The sequence below is a fragment of the Mustela nigripes genome, chromosome 10 (genome assembly GCF_022355385.1).
Source record: "Mustela nigripes isolate SB6536 chromosome 10, MUSNIG.SB6536, whole genome shotgun sequence".
Classification (NCBI taxonomy): domain Eukaryota; kingdom Metazoa; phylum Chordata; class Mammalia; order Carnivora; family Mustelidae; genus Mustela; species Mustela nigripes.
Window position 1 is genome coordinate 7,111,723 of NC_081566.1, and position 22,263 is coordinate 7,133,985.

Below are 22,263 nucleotides of genomic sequence, written 5' to 3' on the forward strand. Positions count from 1 at the left end.
TTTCCTCAGAAAGAGCTGAGTTGGTGGTGATCAAAATAGAGGAGCACGGAGTCTTGCGAATTCTGTAGAGAAACTCCACACACGAGTGAGTTGGGGATATGTGACCCCTTGCCTGCAACCAAGATTCTAGCTTCTAAGGACTCTCTGGGTTACGACCTGGCATTAAGAGATGAAAATCTGAGATAGCCCAAAAGAACAAATTAAAAATACAAGGAGATCAGAGAAGTACAGACTTAAATCTTAATTTAGTCATTTATAATTTATAAGCCCTCAAAGGAGCTCAGAATTTAGGTTTTAAAGCAGGTGGTAACACTGCGGTTCCATTTTAAGGTCATTTTCTATCACCAAGTGGAGAATGCTGAGATATAGCCAAGGACCAGCATCACTTTTCTCTCAAAAATGAATATAAGACACTCAGCTTTAAGAGTGTGTGAGTGTGGGGGCACCTGGGTGGTTCACTGGATTAACCTCTGCCTTCGGCTCAGGTCATGATCTCAGGGTCCTCTCTGCTCAGCGGGGAGCCTGCTTCCCTTCCTCTCTCTGCCTGCCTGTCTGTCTACTTGTGATGTATGTCTGTCAAATAAATAAAGAAAATCTTTAAAAAAAAAAAAGAGTGTGTGTGTCCAAGTAACTTATCAGCTAAAAACTGTGGTAGGAGATTCGTCAGGACCTAGATTGGAGGTTGGGAGGGAAGCTTTACAAATCGGCACGCGCAAAGCTCGCAGGTGCTCCCGCTGAATCCCAGACCCATTCATGTGCTACGGCTTCCAGCTCCCATCACGCTGCCGGCTGGGGCTTCATGTGGGTTCTCCCTCGATGTTTAATTTAAAACCTTCTATATCTGAGCAGTGAGTCTGTCTCCCGTGGTAGGAACAGTGACTCCAACTGCCAGGTCCTGAAATAGCTGCAGATGAGTCTCCTGGGGAAATGGTTGAAATGTGATTTCCAAGGCCCTGGCCTGAAGCTTCTGCTTTGGTACGCCTGGGAGGGAGCCCGAGCATGGCTGCCTCTGACTGGTTTCGGAACAGTAGGTCTATGCTAAAATCCCATGGCCTTTAACATCATCTCTCTGTGGCTTTCTGCTCATTTCCCAGACTTTCCTCCACAGTCAACACCAGTGGAGGAACACAGGAAACCACTACTTCATTTCACAGAACAGTGTCCCCTAGGGACACTGGCCTCTGGTCATGCACAAAGCGCCAGCTCTGAGGGAGGGGGCTTGTCTGTGTTGTGTCGGTGGCTTGAAGCTTCATTGTAGCTTACTCGCCTCTAGGGTCATTCCTGCCTCCCCTTGTGATTTGCAGTTTGTTGCTTCCTGCGCTCTTAGAAGCTGTCATGATGCCGTTTCATAGAACCAGACGCAGCCTGGTGGAGAGAGGCTGAACTTGTGTCATTTGACGAGCAGCTTTTATAAACCTAACGGCCTTGTATGTGTGAGGCTGGCCCTGGCCTTGCCAGCTACCAAGACTCCAGAACCCATTAGAAGCGATAAATTTGTTGGAAAGACATTGGCAGGAGTTTCTTCAAAGAAAGGGAAGCAGAGTGAGGACTAATGTCACTGCCAAGGCGATTTTGCCACATTAGGGCGAGCACAGAGAAGCCTGGACGCACAAGAAGCACGAGGCATATTCTAGGTAAATAAGATAAAATTATTGTAGGGCGAGTCGCAGCTTAAAAGCAGAGAGGTAACGTACCAGGAGCATTTAAACCTTCCTTAAATATTTAAGGAAGCTTCCTCCTGAGCTTAATCCTGGGGAAGCCCAGTCATCAGATATGGTCCCTGGTGATAAAGGGGGAAAGGCAGCATAAAAAGAGAAACCAAAATACAGAACTGTGTGTTTGAATATCTGCATGAGACATTCAGACCTAAGTGCCATAGGAGCTCAGAGGGAGGAAAGATCACCAAGAAAATGGGGGGCTTGATATAAAGGTCTGGGATGGAACCTGTTTACCCAGCATGCACTGCATCCACCGATTCCAAAGGGACTTCTATCCCCTAGAGCGGTGCTGTCCAGAAGTATGTGGCCCATAGAGTATTTAACTTTTTTAGTGGCCACACTTTAAAAAGAGAAACCGATAAAATTAATTTCAATAACATTTTATTTAATCCAACATATCTAGATATTTAGATCCGTAATCAACATACACTTACTCATGAAATATTTTGTTTTTCATACTAAATCTTCAAAGTCCAGTGCTTTTTTTTTTACACTCATCCACCTCAGTGTAGACCAGCTCCATTTCCTGTGCTCAGGACGCACAAGAGTAGCGGTGACCAGGTTGGACAGCAGAGACCTAGAGAAACTCTCGCACGTTGAGTAGGAAGAGATGTATACCGGGATAAACTGTGAGGCACTGTTTGTTATAATACAGAGAAAAACAGGCAGTAACCCAATGTCCATCAAAAGAGGGAAATGGGTAAATCAATCACGAGCGAAGCAATGAAACATTGCTTGGTTTCACCTTATATTCATGTATGCAGCGACCTCGAGGAGGGAGGAGGTGGAATGAGCTGGAAAGAGGAATAGAAGATAATTGGATCTGTAATTTTCCATTCTTTGAAGATGGCTTAAACATATAGGAAGGCTCATCTCTGTTCACTGAGGGTGGCAGATGTGTGCACTCACTGTGTCACCCTTTACTTTAAAGTATAAAAACTTTAAAGTAGGGACACCTGGGTGGCTCAGTGGGTTAAAGCTTCTGCCTTCGCCGCGGGTCATGATCCCAGGGTCCTAGGATTGAGCCCCAGGTCAGGCTCTCTGCTCAGCAGGGAGCCTGCTTCCCTTCCTCTCCCTCTGCCTGTCTGTCTGCCTGCTTGTGATCTCTGTCTGTCAAATAAATAAAATCTTTGAAAAAAATAATAAATAATTTTTTTAAAAAACCTTTAAAGTAACTTACAAAAGGAATAAAACTCATTGAGGACATGGGGGCAGCAAGGAGTAGGCATTCAGAAGACAGACTCTTCCAATGAAGAGCAGAACGGGGTGGTCCCAAGTCAAGGACCGTTGGGGGTGGCGGCTCGACCATAAGCCGATGATGCAGGAGGAGAGAGAGACGACTGAGTAAGACCCAGCGACCCGAGCCTTACAGTCCCCGCACACCTCCCTGACAGCCCAAGTTCAAGCGCACTGCGGGCAGGTGTTGACAGACTAAACATCTTCCCGGAGGAAATGAAGGAGGGGCGCTCTGGGAGCCGCAGTGATACTCGGTGGGTCACCCTCTCCACTACCTGGCCCTGGGGTCTACGGGGTACGTCGAGAATTCAGCCAAGCTGTTGTTTACGCAGGCCGTTGCGGTCTCAGCACCCCCTTGGTCAAATGGCTGCAGGGACTTTCGCACCAGCCCCTCACGCAAGCACATGGCTTACAGAATAGCATGCGCTCACAAGCAAACCTAAGTTCCTCATAGAACTTTTCCCAACCGCCCTTATGACCCGGTCTCCCCCACCTCCCAGGACCTTCCCCTTGTGCCCTCCTCAGAGAAGGTCTGCACGGGGCATATCAAACTCACCCCTTCTGCTGGGATTGACCAAGCTTGCCCTGGGAACCCTAAAGCACTCCATCCACAGACCCTAATAACGGCATGTGCCTCTCTCTGCCTGTACCTTGCCTTGACCTCCCCATGTGACCCCTTGAGGGGTGCCATGTACTCCTCTAGGACTCTGGGTAATAAACTATCTCAGTTTTTCCTGTGATCTGTTGCTGAACCCAATTCACCATCCAACACCCTATAACAACGTCCAACATCCACTTAACACATTACTCCACTTGTTAATTTAACAACATTATAATAAAGTGCTTTTTAAAAAAAGCCTCTGCTTGGTGGTGGGAAATCAGGGTTCACAGGGGCTGCCAGGGTTAAAGGAAAGTGAGGAAGTAGCAAAAATGTTCAGCGATGATGTTGAAGACACAGAGGAGTTTGCCACTCGCGAGGGGAGGCTGAGCACACAGGGCGGCAGCTCAGGATCGGATCAGATCAGAAAACACACTGAGCCATAAAGATGGGAGTTATCGTGGACTGAAGACGCTTTCTCCTTTGGCACCAACTGACCTCAGCAGAGATGGGAGGTACCACAGGATTTGTTCTGATCATTTCTGGGGGAAAGAGGAGTTAAAGAGTGTCTCCGGAGTCTGGGTCCTGAATAATTCGTTTGCTGGTGCGTTGATTTCCTGTAGTCTGTTGCTAAACCGCGATGCGACACCCTATACTCCACTTAACAAATGTTAATTCACAACACAGTAATCATCTTTAGATTACTTTTGACTGGACTATTCTAACACTGATGTGAGGGGAGATGATACAACATACCATCAAAGGCACTGAATTCAGGCTCTGTATCCTCCACTTTTAATGAAACCTTGAACAAATTAATCTCCTGGAGCTTTACTCTCTTTAGCTGAGCAATGGGGTTCTAGTAGTATCTAACTACCTCACAGAGTTGGGAATAAAGAGTTAATATGCATGAAGCACATAAACAGAAACTAGCATGTGGTGTGCACTTACTAAGCATTAGTCATGGACTCTACCGTCCATTTGCTAGGTATTTCCTTGCATCTATGATTACCTCCTTAGGATAAATTCTTGACAATATAATTTCTGGGTAAAAAGGCATACACAGTTTTAATACAACCTGCCAAAATATGCACCAGAAGCTACTTTAAATCCCCTCGACTATATCATCAAATACTTGTATTATTCCCACATACCTACATCACAGTGTCTGTCAATCCACCGCCCACCCAGCAAACAATTACAGGGGGCCCTATATACTCACCGACCCAGAATGCAGGTGTGGTACCTGGTAATCTGTATTTTAAAAACACTCCCATTTGAGTCATACTGTACAGTTTAAAACCATTGCTCTAGAATTTTATCAGTTGTGAAATCAATCGCCATAACATTAGTTTTCCCAACCTCTTTGCAGTATCAACACTTCAGACCCGGATCTTTTTGAAACTCCCCTTGGCTTCTAGAACCCCTCCAGAAGAGGTTCTACGTCTTCTCCTATTTCTGCCACCTTTTCTCCCCGTTTAAGGAAAAAGAAACTGGATTATTTCATGTAACTGGGAAGTCTTTAAGCGGCACTGGCTGCAGACACATTGTCCAACAGAAATGTATCATGAGCCATGGAAACTTCAAAAAAAAAAGTAATTTTTTAAATTTAAAATTAATTACTAAAGTAATTCATCTCCTCCCGTCATTGACTTGGTTGCTCCCTACGTGGCCTGAGTCTCAGACGGACTTTCTGGGAATCAAGGTGCTGGAAGCCTCTGACTCACATCCTTGAGGCTTAACAAGCCAGGGGGTGGGTTGGGAGGGGTATATCCAGGAATCCTAGAGAAGGAATCTTCCCAGTCTGGACGTTATCCGGGGGCAGAGCTGCTACATCAAACGCAGTGGAGTGCCGTGTTTGCATTCGCAGCACATCCCTATCCACAGCCTCTTCCCGGCCGTTTCCGATTTCTCTCGCGCCTGCAGCTCTCACATCCAATCAGTCACGGAGTGAGGCCGATTTAATCTTCCCAGTCGTTCTCAGGTCTGTCCTCCGTCTTACCTGCTATGACCCCAGTTCAGACTCTCAGCATCTCTTGCCCAGATCTTTTAATAGCTGTGTTTAGTCTCCTTTCTACACTTTTTACCACCCTTGGATTCCTCCTCTATAGGTATCTAGATGCAGCCCATTTCCTTGGTTAATGACGGGACGTGCTAGACCACTAGGACAAAGTCAACACTCCCTGCATACGAAATCCTCTAAGACCTTCCAGAACCACCTCCGGATCACCTTGCACGACCAACCATGTTTCTGTGTCCATGTTTTTCTCTGCCTGTTGCATTCTTACCACCCTGCCCTGCCCAGACTATACCATATTTTTCCTCCTTCCCAGCCATCTGTAGGGTCTCTGCACCTCCCCAGCTTCCCTCCACATTGCCAATGGGTACACTTTTAAACACAAGCCCTAACTGGAAAAACTGCAATAGCTCATTATCCACTTGTATCCACAAGTCCCCTGGGATTTAAGACTATGATAATTAGCATGGTTCAACACAGCTGATAATTAGCATGGTTCTAACCCTCTGTCCATCTCTCCACACCAGGTGACTGCTCTAGCTGTGCAGACCATTTCAATGCCCCTATGTCTGTTTCTACATTCTCCCCATATAGAATGTTTCCAATATTGACTTTTAGAAACCCTTCTCAACCTTCAGAGCCCTGGATTTTTCTTTCATGAAGATTTCTTAGCTCTCCCTACTCAGATAAAACACTCTGTGCCTTCACTGAAGTCTGTCCATACCTACATCACAAAAATGACCACGGCCTTGTTAATGGACTGGTTAACTGAGTGCCAACGTCAGCCCCAACGGAGTGGGAGTTCCACTACTCACCAATTCTGTAACTTTGGGACAACTAAGAGCCTAAGTTCTCATGTGCACATGGAAACATTAATACCTGCCTCCCACGGTTATCTTAAAAATGTGACAATATGTATAAAGAAATTAGAAGAGTTCCTGGCACATGAGGAGTTCGTTACTTGTTCCTGGACCTGCTCTGAGCCCTCTCTGAACACCTCACATCACATCTTAGTCGCAGCACGTGCATTTTGGAGTCCAACTCCCCAGGACCAAGGCCCAGCTCTATCACTTACCAGCTGTGTAGTTTTGGTCAAGCTCTTTGCCTTCAGTGTCTGTTTTCCCATCTGCAAAATGAGGATCATAAGAGAACCTATCCAATTGGGCTGTCATGAGGAGGAAGTAAGATAAATATAGCAAACCCTTAGAACAGTGCATGGCATAAAGTGCTCAGTAAGTTCCCAGGGTCTAACACAGCAACTAGGGGACGATGTTCAGTAAATGTCACATTGTATTGAACCCTATGTTTCTCTTTGCAGTGTAATTTAGGTGGGGTTCTTCCCTGCATTAAGAATACTGACCTATTTTATTATAATTTAGATAATCCCTGTTTATAAATTGTCAATCCCTGTTTATAAATTGTTCCCCTCACTCATTGCTTGGTGAACCATCACTGAGTGAAAATGTGGGTACAATTCAATTATGGGTGCTTTATTTAGTCTTGGACTGGATTATCTGAAACTCACAGGATATTATTATATACATGTAATTTGATTCATCTGCCTATAGCCTGTCAAGTGAAAAGCACCCTTTCAAAACAAAAAGTATATTGAAATACGTTTACATTGATTTTGAGATAGTTGTTTGCAATATATATGAAGATACCATTGAGAAAGGTAACAAGGAAGTAGTATTACCAAAAAACACCAAAATAAGCAAGATATCATCCTCTCATTTCTATAAATGCTTTGCAGAATTATTCTATTTCTGAATTAATGAATTTTTTTTAAACAAACAAAATCCCTAATCAATACTGACAATTGAGGCAGGATGAGATATATTCCCTAATTCTCTGAATTTTGTTCTGGAATTCGAGTTGTCTTAAAGCTTCAGAAGGAAGCAACTGCTGATTATTGAGGGAGGCAGACAAGGGCATTGGGGGAATCCGGAGGAGCAGCCAAGACAGCCGTTCCTACCAACAACGGCCCTGTTGAAGAAGCACTTACATGAAAAAGATGCTAAGGCCAAAAGTTAAAAGAAAGGAAAACAAATACATTATAAATACTCAAAATTTTAATGAAGAGTTTGGGGCTGGGTAATTCTTTTCCGGGAAGGAGGCTGTCTTGTATGTTGTAGGATGTTTGATAGTTTCCCCGTCCTCTACCCACTGGGTGCCAGTAGCACCCCCTTGCTTGTTTTATAGTTTTGACAACCAAACATGTCTCCAGACATTGCCAAATGGGCAAAATCACCCTGGCTTGAGAATAACTGCTTTGATGGGAGAAAATTAGCAAAAGTATTAGGTGGGACATCTTATGGGTTTTTAAAAATATTCCATCATTTTCAGTATTTTTGTTGATTTAAAAACTAATTACCTGTACTACTAACGAAAAGACCTGGGACCATGGTTCTGATATCTTTTCCCAGAGCTTGGCCCCAGGGGTCCTCTGTCTGGAACGGGGTGATGACGGTAAAGGGGTGAGGAGGGAAGAAGGGTCCCCAAACCTCCGGATTCCCCCAATGCCCTTGTCTGCCTGCGAAATGCAAGACTCTACAGAGGGCGTAGCGCTCCAGCACACTCAGACTCTGTTTTAAAGGAAACTATAGTCTCACGACAAGTGACTTCCAGTGCGGTTCTCATCTGCTGCTTTTTCCTTTTAATAAACACCTGGTTGGTGTTTGTCTCAGTAACAGAGGTCATGATAAATCATGGTCTGCCGTCCTAAAGTGGGACTGTTCGGGGAAGGGACGGACATACAGCTCATTCCTCCATAATACTTGACTGAAATTGTTTCAGGAAATTAACAGTTTTATTAGTTGCCTAAAGACAAGATTCCCTGGTCTTCCTCAGGACATTCCCCTAAATGTCTTCTTTATGATGGGTAGTAGAAATGCTGAAATTGGGATAAAAACTTTAAACTTCCACATAATGATGAAATTAACTTATAATGATGTAAAAAAAAATACTTCTGCATACTGCATTAGTAGTAGTTCTGTTATTTTGAAGTACAGGGAGGAATAAATAAAGAACAAATAAAAGTCTCAAACAGGGGCGCCTGTTGGCTCAGTGTCTGCCATCAGCTCAGGCCATGATCCCAGGGTCCTGGGATGGAGTCCCCCACTGGGCTACCCACTCAGTGGGGAGTCTGCTTCTCCCTCTGCCTCTGCTCCTCCCCCTGCTCCTGGTCTCTTTTCCTCTGTCAAATAAATCAGATCTTTAAAAAATAAAAATAATTAAAAAAAATGTCAGACATGGGTGCTCCAAAGGCTTTCATGTTTTAAGTAATAAAAGGAACTGGCATAAACCCCATGGCATGAAAGTCCCCAAGGATTCCTATTTCTTTAAAACTAGAATACATCTAAAGATGTCTCTCCTGCCTGAACTACAAACAGGTGTTTATCTGCCTGTCATAGTTTGTCAGCCCTGCACTTCTGAAGCCGCTCACTGTTTCCTCTGATGACAGATATGCCTGTAGTCATCATTCAGAGGGTGTTATGGTTAAATACGTATTTAGCAACAGGAAAATGCCACAATCCAAGGACAACAGCAGGAACCAATGGACATGGTGTATCAAGAAATGAAGCTCTTGAAATAAATACTGGGATAATATTACTTTGATTTCTGGTATGACCTGAAGTCATCAACTCCCTTCGCCTTCTCCCAACCCACTGTCTCACTTTAGTTACACAGATCTTAATTCATAGGAAGATTTTTTTGCTACTTGTTGAAAAACAAATGCACTCTAGGGACGCCTGGGTGGCTCAGCCAGTTAAGCTGCTGCCTTCAGCTCAGGTCATGATTCCAGGGTCCTGGGATCAAGCTCCTGCTCAGCAGAGTCTGCTTCTCCCCCTCCCACTGCTGCTTCCCTGCTCCTACTCTGTCAAATTAATACAATCTTGAAAGAAAAAAAAAGAAAGAAAAAAAAACCACACACACCCAAATGTCCTCTTAAATTCCAGGAGCCCCTCTTCCAGCAGCGGTTTCTGTTACACACGCGTACATGTCACTCAGCTGTGCCAACACGGAGGCAGTCCCACTCCAATGCGGAGCGCCTCCAACATGGAGCGGTGCCACTGCAATTCTCACACTGTTCTCGGCACCCACTATGGGCGCATACGCGTCAGACCCTCAGTTCCTCCAGGTCGTATCTAGGAAACGTGGATAAATACCTGCCCTTTCTTACCTGACACAGTGGTCCTGAGGTTCATGAAACAAAATGTAGTTGTCAACAGAAAAGGCAGTGTTCCTACCAGTGCTGCGGCAGGCCTGCGCTCCTAACATGCATGTTAGAGGCCGAGTCTTCCAGCTCAGGCAGCTTCTCGGTTCATGCCTTACAGAGCTGGCCGTACTGTGTCCCCTGCTGTTGAAATGTGAATACATGAGGTTGTCAGTTAAAATAAGAACTATACTAGGAACAGTGCCTCTTATGATCGAAGGTAAAAATACTGAAGTAGAAATCTAAAAACCTTCAAAGACGAGGCGACTACCTCCGTGCAGTGAGAGCATGACTTCCGCTTGTGCTGCCAAGAGGAAGGAAACAGAACTCGTCCTAATCGGAACTTCTTGGCCTTGGAATTTTATGACCTATTTCATTTCAGTTTATTTACACTCCTGACTCCCTGAGCTCTCAGCGCTCTGGATCCCTGGGACCCATCTCTCATACTTTCTCTTCATGTATTCCCCCAAGCAACACAAAAAACTTCTGATTAAAGTCAGAAACTTCTTAATTCGCTCAATGGTAGCTAAAATAGACTTCAGAAAGTATTAATTGACCTTTTAACTCTTAAACTACTTGTTTCCAACTGTAGTAAAACTTTTGGACTCCCCTTAAAGGAATGCCATGAATCTCAAACCAGATTTCTCCTTTGTTTCTTTTTCTTTTGGGGAGGGGGTGGTAGTAGTTATAGCAGGTTGTATGATGGATAGAAAACGTCTTATATTCTCAAGAAGCACGTTCTCCAACACAATGGTTCTCAGGTACAGAACTTACTCATTTTTCTATTTTGAATTCTTAGAATGTCAATTCATAACCCACAGCTGATGTTCAACTGATGTTTGTTGAATTCAGTCACCTTGCTTTGGATCAGTCGGGCTGACAGGGTCTGCTAGCATCCTCAGGGCCCTGAGATCCATCCTTAGCTGTCCTGGCTGAGAATACTCCTCAGACAGAGAGGCTTGGCCATGTCTGTGAATCCAACCCCTCCTTCATTTCCCTGGAATCCAAGACCCCAGATGAAGAGTGCATTCGTGGATTGGGGGCCACACTTTTTAATTATTATGTAATGTCTTCATACTGATGTCCTAGGATGCTTTAATATTATTTCTATTATTTCCACCCCTGGCTCTGGGATTTCCAGTTTCTTAAAAAAAGTGTTGTCACAATATACATTATTTCTTAATTCTGAGCAACTGAGGAAAGATACAAAATACAAAATCCATCTTAACCAGGAAGTCCTTTCCATCAAGAGTTATAAAACCACCTGCTATGTTTTTGGAGATTACCTTTTGACATTAAAATTTTAAAAAAATACATTATTTTTTAAATTTGAAGAATTTTATATATTTCCAAAAATACCCCAGTAACTTTCTCACCAATTCAATAACCACTTTACCAATTATTCTTTTATTTGTATCATACACATCAACATTTTACAGAAAAAAAAGAATCCCTTAATGTTAAACTCCAATTAAGTACGTTTTCCTGATTCTTTTTGATGTAGACACCTAAATTTTTACACAAATATAATCTGTACATAAAATAATGTTTTAACATTTTTGAATCTCATTTAACATTTTTCATACAATTTTACATAGATCAATATCTGTTAATGACTACGTAACGGTCTACAATAGCAATACATCAAAATTTACTTATCCATTTCCCAAATGCTGGATTTTTTTTTAAAAAATGTGTATGAATGGAATTGCTAGAAGTATCTTTGTAAAGTAGCTTATTTTTCTTTTAAATATTTTCCTAGGCATATACTGTTCAAAGTGACTTGGTCTAGCCAAAAATAGATTGGTTACAGAGCTTTTGATCTAAATAGTTCTTTTAAAAATTACTAATCATGCTACTGGTATGAAGACACATGAATTTTAAAATGTTTTGCTAATATAATAGCATACACCAGGTCAAAGTTGTTTCAATTTGCATTTTTAGTGCTCGGAGACCTGAATATCAATTCTAAGCATCGTCTTTCATTTCTGTCATTTGTACTCTATCCCTTCATAAACTTACTCAGTAAAGAGTAGAAGCTTTATGGTTGTGCATCTACTTTTTAAAAAATATTAAGCATTTTATCCATGTGTAATATAAGTAGCTTTTTAAAAATCCAATCTCTTTTTTGTCTTCTTACTTAGTGCCATTTTTCATTCTTCTTTAGTTGACCTCACCTACCCTGCTAGTGATATTTTTCAGTGCCATGAAGTATCTTTTGCACTACTGGGATGAGAATTGTAGTCTTTTTATTTTCACCTTTATAATCAACATTTTAACTCCTATGGAATGAAATGTCTTATCATATGTGGGTCTAATTCTTTTTTTCACACTGACATCCAATTAGTCTTTCTACCAGTAGTTACTGCATAATTATTTCCTTCCAACTGGTTTATTAAGTCTTAGTTAAACTTCCTACTTAGCATCAAAGTGTATTTAGAAAAGGTTATTGTAGGACTTAAAGGGCAAGACTCTCACTTCTTTCCCCTAAGTTAAAAAGATAAATCTATCTTTCCTTGCCTGTTGTCCTAATTTGCCACAGTTCTGTCAAATTATATAAAATAGAAGTTGGAATGTGCAGTTCAAGTGTAGTAAATCTCCATACTAATGTCATCTAGTGGCATTCCTTTGGCTAGGATTTCAAACACATTATCTAACTTAATCTTCACACTAATTCTACAAAATATTATTTCTGTTTTATAGATGGTGAAATTATTTTGTTAGGTTCAAACCTTAGGCTATACCTAATAGAACCACTTTGCCATATTAATACATGCATAAATATTAATACCAATTCATGACTTCTATTTTCAGGAAGCTGTGAAGTACTTAAGTCTTTGTTGTTTCATTTTCCTCACATATAGAAGAGCAACGAAAGACTATTCACAGCTTATCTGGGCCTAGTATCATCTGAATATTTTTATATGTTGCTCAGATCAAAAGATACATTATTAAAAAGCATTACTTTGTTGAAATTTAGCCAAATTCTGCTTCCATGAGCTCCTCTGCTCTAACTTTATTTCTAACTAATCCTACGCTTCACATCTCCCTGATCTGAGAGTAGACTGAGAGGCCGGAGCCCGTGGGCTCTGCTTCCCGCGCTGCGCTGCATGGACTTCCGTATCGGGGCAGCCTGGATTCCAACCCTGGCTCTTCCCCATACCAGACCCGGGCCGAAGTATTAGTAACTGTCTTTCCCTCTTTGCCTCTTCGTTAAAAACGTATTCAATAGGATCAGCCTCACAGGGTAGTTACGACCCTGTCACTAGGAAGCACAGGTGCCTAGCACATCGTAGATGCTCTGGAGGGCTCTCTTCCTAGAGGAATGACCATTCTGAGGAATGGAAACAGGAGACTGAAGGAGGAGGCACTTCAGCTCTCCTGACAACTCCGCAGGTTTTCACCACCGGAGTACGACAGCTTTGGCTTCTGAGGGCTCTGGAAAAAATGTTTGTTCTCTAGGTAACAGCTGAGAGGCTGAAGTGATCATGGAGGCGGTCACCTCACTAACTGTGAGTGGGGCATAAGGGAGGAGACATGGTGAACCCTCCTTCCATTCACTCCTATCCACCACACTCTGCTGCTAATTAAAGTGGCAGCACCACAAAGTGGTGTATCGGACCCTAAGAAACCTCGGGAAACCTCCAGACGGCTTTGAAAAACCACCAGCATCCCAAATGCCTCACTCCATCTTCTCTTCGGAATTTCAAATCTGTGGTACCTTTTCCTGGAGCAATGTATATATATATTTTTTCTTTTGGCCCAAGTTAGTTGTTGGAAGTTCTTTTCTTTTAGCCCAGCACAGGGCTCTGCAGAAATTTTCTGAAGTAGTGATAAACCAGAACTAACCTGATCCTGAGATTTCCTTTGGGACAAACTTCCCAAGAATGACCTCTTCAATGATCAGACGGACTGTCCACCACTTTCTGAAATACAGAAGATTGTGGTGGCGGCAATGCCTTGCTGGTTACAAGGGCTAAGTAGGGGAACTGAACTGCACAATGTGTTGTAAACACTAGACCTTTACAAGTAAAGGATCATGCAAATTTAATCTTTTAACAGTTGGCACTTGCATGGAAGTTGCTATTGCTACTATCATGTCTGTACATTAATATTATATACAAAAGACCCACATAATTTACTGTGTGTGTTTAACTACTGGAGGCAGGAGCAACTAAAATAATTACAAAAGTAACTAAAATATTCCTTCCATATTATTGTTATTATAGACTAATAAAATCTGAAGGTCATTAGCAGATACATATTACATCCCTTTAAGCACAGTTGCTAATATAGAACCCTCACTAATAACACCCAGTACTAAAATAAAACTAACTTTGTCCAATAATCAATCAGTTACTGATAGGATAACAACAATATCCAATAACTGAATGTCTCAAACAGAATTAAAACACATCTGCATATATCATCATATAACCCATTCTGATTAATCATGTACGAAAGAGTCCTTTAAGTGAAAATATTCTGATGCCAGGATGAATGTCCAATGTAGCATTTCCAGTTTGCTTTTCTCTAGTTTTGAAGTTGCTTCTCTGGGCTTTCTAGATTTTTGCTTCCCTCAGAGGAGTCTACTTTGGCCATGATTATATTATTGGCTCCAGGAGCCTCTGGTTGCTTATCATCACCATCAAAGATAATATCTTCCGGATTTGGAGGCGGGGGGCAGAATTCTTCATTGGGAAACATCTCCTGGAAAAGCGTTTCAGCTTGCTTGACCGCATGCTCGCTTCCCAGGGCGCAGTCAGGCCCAGAGCAGACGTAAACATTGGAAGGTAAGCCCTCATAGGAGCTTCTGCTGATGCCTGAGGAGTCTCTCATATTGAAGTAAAGAGCCCACAAGAGTCTCGGCTTTGTACATTCTTCCTGGTCTACTTCTGTTTCACTGTATGGGGTGAATAACTTCTTCACGACTGACTCTAAGTCTTCTCTTGCTGTTTTAGAAGATGAACAGGCCAGATGTACCAGATAGGTGTCTTTCATGCACGTCATGGTCGAAGAACATAATTCGGTGACACGAACGGCACATGTTCCTGATTCCACTGGAGGCACTACCAAAATGGAAATCTGCTGATCTGAATCTGCCTTTAGTATAGACTGATCCGTAATGAGCACTGCCCTGGAGATCTGCTTATACTGCACATTTGAGCAGGTTTCCTCAGAAAGGTAACTGTCCTCCACAATAAAGTATTTAGCATTTATTCTTTGACCTAAGTGATCTATAATTGCTTTACATTTTCCAGAATCTTTGTCAACTACCAGGCATTGGACTTTGTGACGAAGACAATAGATTCCACCAAAAACTGCACACATCCTGCAGAAACACTGGGGAATTTCTCCTTGCCCGTACAAGGGAAATAAAAAGGGGGTGTTGCCAAACCGTCCAAGACAGCGAAGGAAGTTTTTCGTTGCTTTAAGGCCATCTATGGTACTGCAAGATGATTCTGTCATTGCAATTGAATGCAGCACAAAATGTTGGAGGTTGGGGGTTAATTTTTTAGTTTGTAAGTACTCTGAAAATGAGCATTGCACAAAAGCTTGGTATTGATCAGGATGTTGTTCATAGTCTAAACAAAACGTAAGAAATTTCATCAGTATCCTCTTTTCAACCATAGTGAGTTCTCTGCTATTAAAGACATCTGCTCTGGAACAAGGCACCTGTTCTACTTTTCCTTCACGGAACGCAAGAATCCTAGTGACGTTTTTAAATTCTGCATAACGACTAACATTTGATTTGATTAAGAGATCAATTAGCAATCCTTGAGAATACAGCAGCTTTGATACCAAATCAATATTAAACCTCCTGCTTTCTTTAACTATTTGAGAGTAAGTAATCTTCTTTCTCTTTGGTTGGTCAGTGCGGTCTTTCTCTACAGGTTTCTTTCCATCTTCATCTCCATCTGAAACTGCGGGTATATGGCTTTCATCTCCACAGCACTCTTCCTTTGCCAAGGTGTCCTCGACATCAGTTACTTCCAGTGAAACTTCTCCACCACTTTTTGGAGTGTCTTTGGCGGGCGTTTCATAGCTGGCAGCATGCAACGAGTGTGTTTCTTCAGGCAAGCATGCGGAATGCAGAGGGTCAGGGGTGGTGCTGGATGTTGCTGAGGAAGGACTTTTCTGCAGAGCCTCCATCTCGTCAACACCGTCATCCACATCCTGACTGGCATAACAAAACACTTCCGTGTGTTGGATGGTTTCGTCCTTCTTGCGAAGAGTGACAGCTTCTTCTGTTTCATGGATCAGGCCTTGCCACGAGGCAGTACTTTCTTCCGCAATGGCACTGTTTTGCTGATACTCCTTCAACCAGGAGAGCAATCCCGAAAAGCTGAAACTTGCCCAGTTTCCTCCATAGTAGCTTCTGGAATCGAGATGCAGAACCCTCTGGCCACTTCTTGAACACGCAGCTGCAAGGATGGATTCAGGCAGACCCGTCCCTATGATGACCACATCAAACTCTGTGGGAAGCTGGTCCGCCATTGTAGGAGATAAAGCTTCGGGTGACAACGGCTGACAAAGGAGAGGCGTGGGAGTCTAGGCTGAGGGCTCCGCTGAGCTGAGCATATGCCGTGATCCAAGCTCTCCTTGTGAGAGTCTAGTTCGTCCCAGAAGTACTGAGGTGGTAGGTCCTAGCCGTTTAACAGTTACCCTTTCTTAATACTGTTTTCCTTATAGGTCAGTAGCATAAAAATATGATAAAGTATATTTAATCACATCTGAGAACACTAAAACGGATGTGTGGTTTTCATTCCTGCATTTCATCTTAGCAGTAAATGTCAAAATGCATCACACATGCATTTGTGACTGGAACTCTTCTCTGAAAGAAGAAAATTCAAGAAAGAATACATCTGTAAACAATATGAAGAGAAAAGTAATCTCATGCAACAGCAATTACAACGACTCCACTGGAGTCCGACTTGTTATCAGGACATAAGCCTCTAGGAAAGCAAATCATTAAATGCTTTCTTACATATTTTCTAATTTCTCAAAAATGAACAGTAGAGATTTATCCCCCCAAAACACACTGTAACGAGGAAGTAACATCATAATGCCCCATAAAAACAATTTTCATAATATAGTTCTGTACCTTTTGCTTTTAATAAAATTAATATTTGAATAGAACTATACAGAACGGTGAGCTTAGACTGTTAAGAAATGTGTGGTTCCACTGTGTTTATGGAAACAGACTATACACTCTGTGCACACTATCAGGATGAGGAATATTTCTGTGGCCAAGTAAGCCTGCGGGTGATTTTAGAACAGCTGAATGAAAGACATTTCCATGCAACAAGCACCCTTAGGAGCCCGTGGTAGCATCGTGAGACTGTTTCAACTGAATTAACCAGTCGGATTACTGCAAAAGGATTATTTCAGTAAAACAACTAGCATTTTGAGATATTTAGGTGCAAAAAAGGTTTACTGTAGGGAACATGCATTTAAAAAAAATATATGAATGTACACATGTGCATGTGTTTTTTTAGGTGTAAGTTAAAAAGGAAAATTCCCACCTTTTTAAGTTAAAATATCTTACCATAAACCATACCTACTTCTACAGTCCAAGTGAACATAGGGTGACTTGCATTTTGCCAGACTCCAGCTCTGACCCTGAATCTCTGTATCATAAGATGAAGGCCCTGACCAAACATCCCCTAAGATTAACATGTTGTTTGCTGCTTTTGAAGGAGTAGGAGGCAGCAGTGCAAAAAGGCTCTCCCTCTGGCACAATACTGATTATATGCCACACACAGAACATTTCTGCGGCACTAGGTGTGGCTCGAGTTGCAACAACCAAGGGGTGAAAGGCATACTCACCTGAAGTCTTTAGGCTAATGCACTACACGCACCACGTGAAGGGGGCCTTTCTATCAGCTGTTATGGTGCAGTCAGAGGAAGAGTTCTTGGAGCCCTAATTTTCCCTATCATTGTGCTTGCTGAACTCAACATCAGTACTAACTGGTTCTGCCTAGGCTAAGATGACGAGTTAGCTTGGACATCTGTAAAACAAGCCATTCAACTGAAAGTCGGATTAAGTTGACCAGTTCACGGTACAGACCAACTGGACAGTTTAGTGGAATGGCCAGCTCAACGGTCCTCTCTAGTCAGAGCCTCTGCCTCAAGAATATCGGCGATTCTACACTTGTTTTCAGCATTTCCCTGAAAAACCAGGAATTGTGCACTGGTGGGGCAGTTGCAATGCCTGCTCATAGGTGTGTGTGTGTGTGTGTGTGTGTCTGCGTTACTTAACCTGCCTTCTTCTAGCAGGGTGTGAGGAGGAAGACAGACCCCAGAAAGGTATGGGAAGAAAAGTAAACACAGTGTGTGCTTATTCTTGGCTCAGGAGGTAGGGCAGAGGATACAAGGCATAAGGGCTAAAACCAGGCTCCTTCTAACCCACAGATATCAAGAGTCCTCGAATAACCAAGCACGTAGGACAGAACAACTTTAAAGAACATGCAGCTCACTCCCCCATAAGAGATAACAAAACTGATTGCAGGAGATTAAGCGACTGGCAAAGTCCACACAAGAGGTTAGCCAGGCCATGGAGTGGAGCCCACTCTCGTGTTATCAGGCCGTTGGGCTTTCCACTTGGTAGAGAGCAGCCTCTCCAGGAACCTCTAGAACAAGCACTTTTAAATCTCCTCCCCCTTCAACATGCCATAGTTAGCTCTGGTTCAGGGATGACCACCGGCGAAGCACCCTCCCTTTCTTTGCCTTAACCCTTATCTAGAAGCACAAACCTTGGAACTGACTTCAGGCAAAGAAATTCTTATTCTTGGCTAAGAACTTTTTCAGTTCCATCAGAATCCCACTACTGACTTGTCTCCCAGGACTTAAATAAAGTCTTTGACTCTGATCCCAGAGTTTCCACCCCTAATTTAAAAACAAGGATAAAGTCATGGTCGAAAGCAGTAACTATACGCCCAGAGAAACAGAGCAGTCGTCAGGAGAAAACACCATGTGCGGTGAATGTTTCTAGCAGTCTTAGAAACTCCCTCCTGACTAGTACGGCACCTGAGCAGGGGGAGATGAAGAAGAAAAAGCAAGGGAAGGAGACGCAGCAGCAGGATGAGGTCACACAGGCAAGAGATGAGGAAGAGGGTGAATGCTGGTACTAATAAAGAACTCAACACACCCTTGATTTTAAACCCCCAGGCCCCGGGTCCAAATAGAACTGCCCAGCATAGGAAAAGCATTTCTTGGAAATACGAACTGTAATGTCTGTGCTCAAACACCTGTTGCCCAGCCCAGGAAGCATTACGGATGGCACTTTAGGGTTAAGCTTCAATCCCCCTCCTTAACTGAAAGCTTAGCCCTGCCTAAAAAATTGCCTGACACGTATTTTAAATTAATATAAAGAGTATAAGCACACAGCCATCTGTATCACCAGCTGCATACACTTAACGGCCCCCTCCCAAGTTTCAAATCTTTGTATAAATAAAATTCTCGGGCTGCTTATGGGGGGGGGGGAGTAGTATTAGAATATTAGAAAAACTCAAATAAATGAAATGATTCCTATGAGAATTTTTGTTTCCTTCAAAATACCAAAAAGTGAATTATAACAAATATAATATTTGGGTTTGCCACAACATAGGAGGTTGGTAAATGACACAATTTCTGATAATGCTACAAAGATTCCGTTCTCAAAAACCTGCCAAGATAAGAGCAGTGATAAATTTTCAATATATTTCACCCTTTTTAAAAAAATTTTCCCTCCAAGGACCTTTAAGACCTGTGAAATACACATTCCTATTTCACATCTCGTGCAAATGAAATTCCTGGAGCACACACTATAAAATAATTCCCAAGCTTAGAAAAATCACATCTGCAATGATACATGCTTCAAAAAGAGCGTCTTTCAAAATGTCAACAAGACACGAAGCTTCCACAGGATTGGGAGTATTGCTGAAATAAATCTTCGATTAACATTCAAGTTCTACTTTAATGAAATCTCCCGGCTGCACAGCTAACTCTTTGTCCATCTAGGGTGGGATTCTGCGCCAGCTGTAACCTCACCTTAGATTTCTGGGGCGCTGGAACCCCTAAGGAGAAAAATACAGTAAAAATAGCTTAGAAGGCCACATGCCCATTTGCATGCTGAGAACCCGAATGAAACTCTTTCCCTTCTAGGAAGCATTCAAAGGTTTACACCTGCTAATGAGCAAAATGAAAGAAAGAAAAAAAAAAGTACACCTGCCACTCTGCCACCAACGGTACCGACTTCCACCCCTTCTCACCACCCTCGCCAGCTTCCCTGAGTTACTCTTTCTGGACTCTGCTGACTCTACAGCCCTCCGTTTCCTTCCTCAAAGGGTAAAGCCGCGGGTTCGCGCCCTGTTGAGTTGTACGGGGTGAGAACAGACGTGAAAGGAACCGGACAGGGGGCGGAGGGGTCGGGGCGGGGCTGGGGCTCAGGGCCGGCTGCGGGGACGCGAGCGATCGCGGGGACCGAGCCGAGGCCGCCGCGGAGCGAGAGGCGGCGAAGGAGAGGAAGGCAGGCCACGCGGCTCGGGGTGGACCAGAGGCGGCGAGGCCGGGGCGGGCGCCGAGCGGCGGGGCGGGCGGGAGAGGGGGACCCGAGGGCGCGCCGGGCGGCCGGGGCGCACCGAGCCGGCGGCGGGGCGGGAACGGAGCGCGCGGGGGGGAGCGCGCCGTCTCCTCCCGGCCCGACTCACCGAAGAGGCTGCTGCTAAACCCGTCCCACACGCAGCCCACGGTGTCCCAGACCCAGCCGTTCCGCAGGCAGGACACGAAGGTAAAGGTGACCCCGAAGAGGGACGCCAGCAGGTCGCTGAGGCTGACGTTGGCCAGCAGGAGGTGGGTGGGAGTGCGGAGCCGCGGGAACTTGGAGTAGAGGACGAGCACCAGCAGGTTGTTGCCGGCGCCCAGCAGCCCGATGCAGCCGAGCAGCGGCGCCAGGCGCTCGTAGGTGCCCGGGCTGAAGAGAGGCGCGGGGCTCAGCGTCCCCGCCGCTCCCGGCCCCTCGGCGCCCGCGGCCCCGCCGCCCTCCCAGTGGCCCTGGCCGCCGCTACGGTTCCCCGAGTACATGGCCCGGCGCCGGCGCGCTCGACGGACGGGGCGCCCAGCCTCCCGCGCGGCCCGGGGCGCGCTCCGCACTGGGTGGGGCTCCTGCTCCGCCGCCCGCTCGGGCCATTGTGCGCGCCGGGACCGCCCTCCCCTGCCCCTTCCGCCCGGCGCGCCCCCGTAGCCCTGCCCCCTCCCGCGCGCCGCGCTCCCGACACGCCTCTAGCTCCGCCCCCTTCCTCCGCTCCTCGCGTTCTCGCCGCTCCCCGCGCCGCAGCGCCCCCTCGTAGCCCCGCCCCCTCCCCTGGCCCTGCTCCCGTGGCCCCGCCCCTCGCCCCCGCGCGTCGCGTTCCCGCCGTTCCCCGCGCCCCAGCCCCATCGTTAGTCCTCCCCCTGGCCCTTTGGCTTTACCGCCGCTCCCCTCCGGCTCGGGCTTTTCGGGTTCTCTGGTCCCAGAGTCTCCAGGGCCCCGCGCTTCTGCCCCGGCGTGTGCGCGCCCGCGGGCACGCGCGTCGGGCCAGACGGGAGGAGAAGGCGGCGGCCGCGGCTCCCCACACCCCGCGTCCGTGCACCCCGCGGGGGAGCGTCACGGCCTCGCTCGCGTTCACGCACTCACTCGGGCACTCACTCACCGCAAGCCCCTGCGTCTGGCTCGTGCGCCAGGAAGGTGCGCCAGGGCCTTCCGCGTCGGGTTGCTCGCCGGCCCGGGAAGCCGCCGCCGCCCGCCGCCCGCGCGCCGCGCCCTCTCCTGTCCCGCCGGAAACGCGGGCCCCAGGCTGGACCCGGGCCCGCCGGCGTCGTCCGTGCCGGGCGGCTCCAGAGGATCCGGGACTGGGGCCGGCCGAAGCCCCTCCCCGGCGGCGACGGCCCGGGCTGCGCCCTCCGAGCTGCCACCTGAATGCAGCAGGTGTGGGGCGGCGGCTGCTCTACTTAGCGCCGCGCACGTTCCCCGCTTGGCCTTTCCCCAGTAGCGGTGAAAATAGGGAACAATTCAAATATAGGCTGTGACCGTGATCGCGGCCGGCGGGGGCCGCGCCGCTGGCCCTGCAGAGCCCCTGACGAGGTCCCAGAGGAGGAACACGTCCGGGCCAGACCCGAGGAGGCTCTGGGAACTGGTGACTAACGCGGTGTGGAAGGGCAAAGGAGTTGTCCTCTAGGAGGGTGTTGACCCCTGTCACTCGGCTCAGAAGCCCGGCGGAGACTGACTGGCTTCACTGAACCCCCGTCCTAAATTCCCTGGACATGTAGCATCAAAGAGGGCGGGTGATCTCTGCGCCCCGTGCACTGAGCGATGTGTTCTGCCCTCAAAACCTTGATTTGTCTTTAAAGATCCCAAACTGGGTTTGTCATCTATGAGACTACTTAACCCATCCACACCTTTTTTAAAAATCGTCTAATTATATATATATATATATATATATATATATATATATATATA

At 45.5% G+C, this 22,263-nt stretch overlaps 2 protein-coding genes across 3 annotated transcripts in view; both read right to left on the reverse strand.

Moving 5' to 3' along the window:
- OPN3 (opsin 3) overlaps window positions 1-21,100 on the reverse strand; it is a 42,858-nt gene extending 21,758 nt beyond the window's left edge. The window contains exons 1-2 of one of the 2 annotated variants that reach the window (XM_059412501.1): window positions 20,477-21,071; window positions 16,532-16,620 (exon numbers count right to left, since the gene is read on the reverse strand). In XM_059412501.1, coding sequence (XP_059268484.1) covers window positions 16,580-16,620; window positions 20,477-20,849 — 414 coding nt within the window. In that variant the 5' untranslated portion in view covers window positions 20,850-21,071 and the 3' untranslated portion in view covers window positions 16,532-16,579. Of the gene's footprint in view, window positions 1-16,531; window positions 16,621-20,476 lie in introns of those variants that run through there. The other variant, XM_059412500.1, reaches the window with a different exon arrangement.
- CHML (CHM like Rab escort protein) lies at window positions 11,174-16,291 on the reverse strand. Its single transcript, XM_059412498.1, has one exon. It carries the CDS (start codon window positions 16,281-16,283, stop codon window positions 14,319-14,321), a length of 1,965 nt encoding a protein of 654 aa, XP_059268481.1. The 5' UTR covers window positions 16,284-16,291; the 3' UTR covers window positions 11,174-14,318.
- Window positions 21,101-22,263: the final 1,163 nt, after the last annotated feature.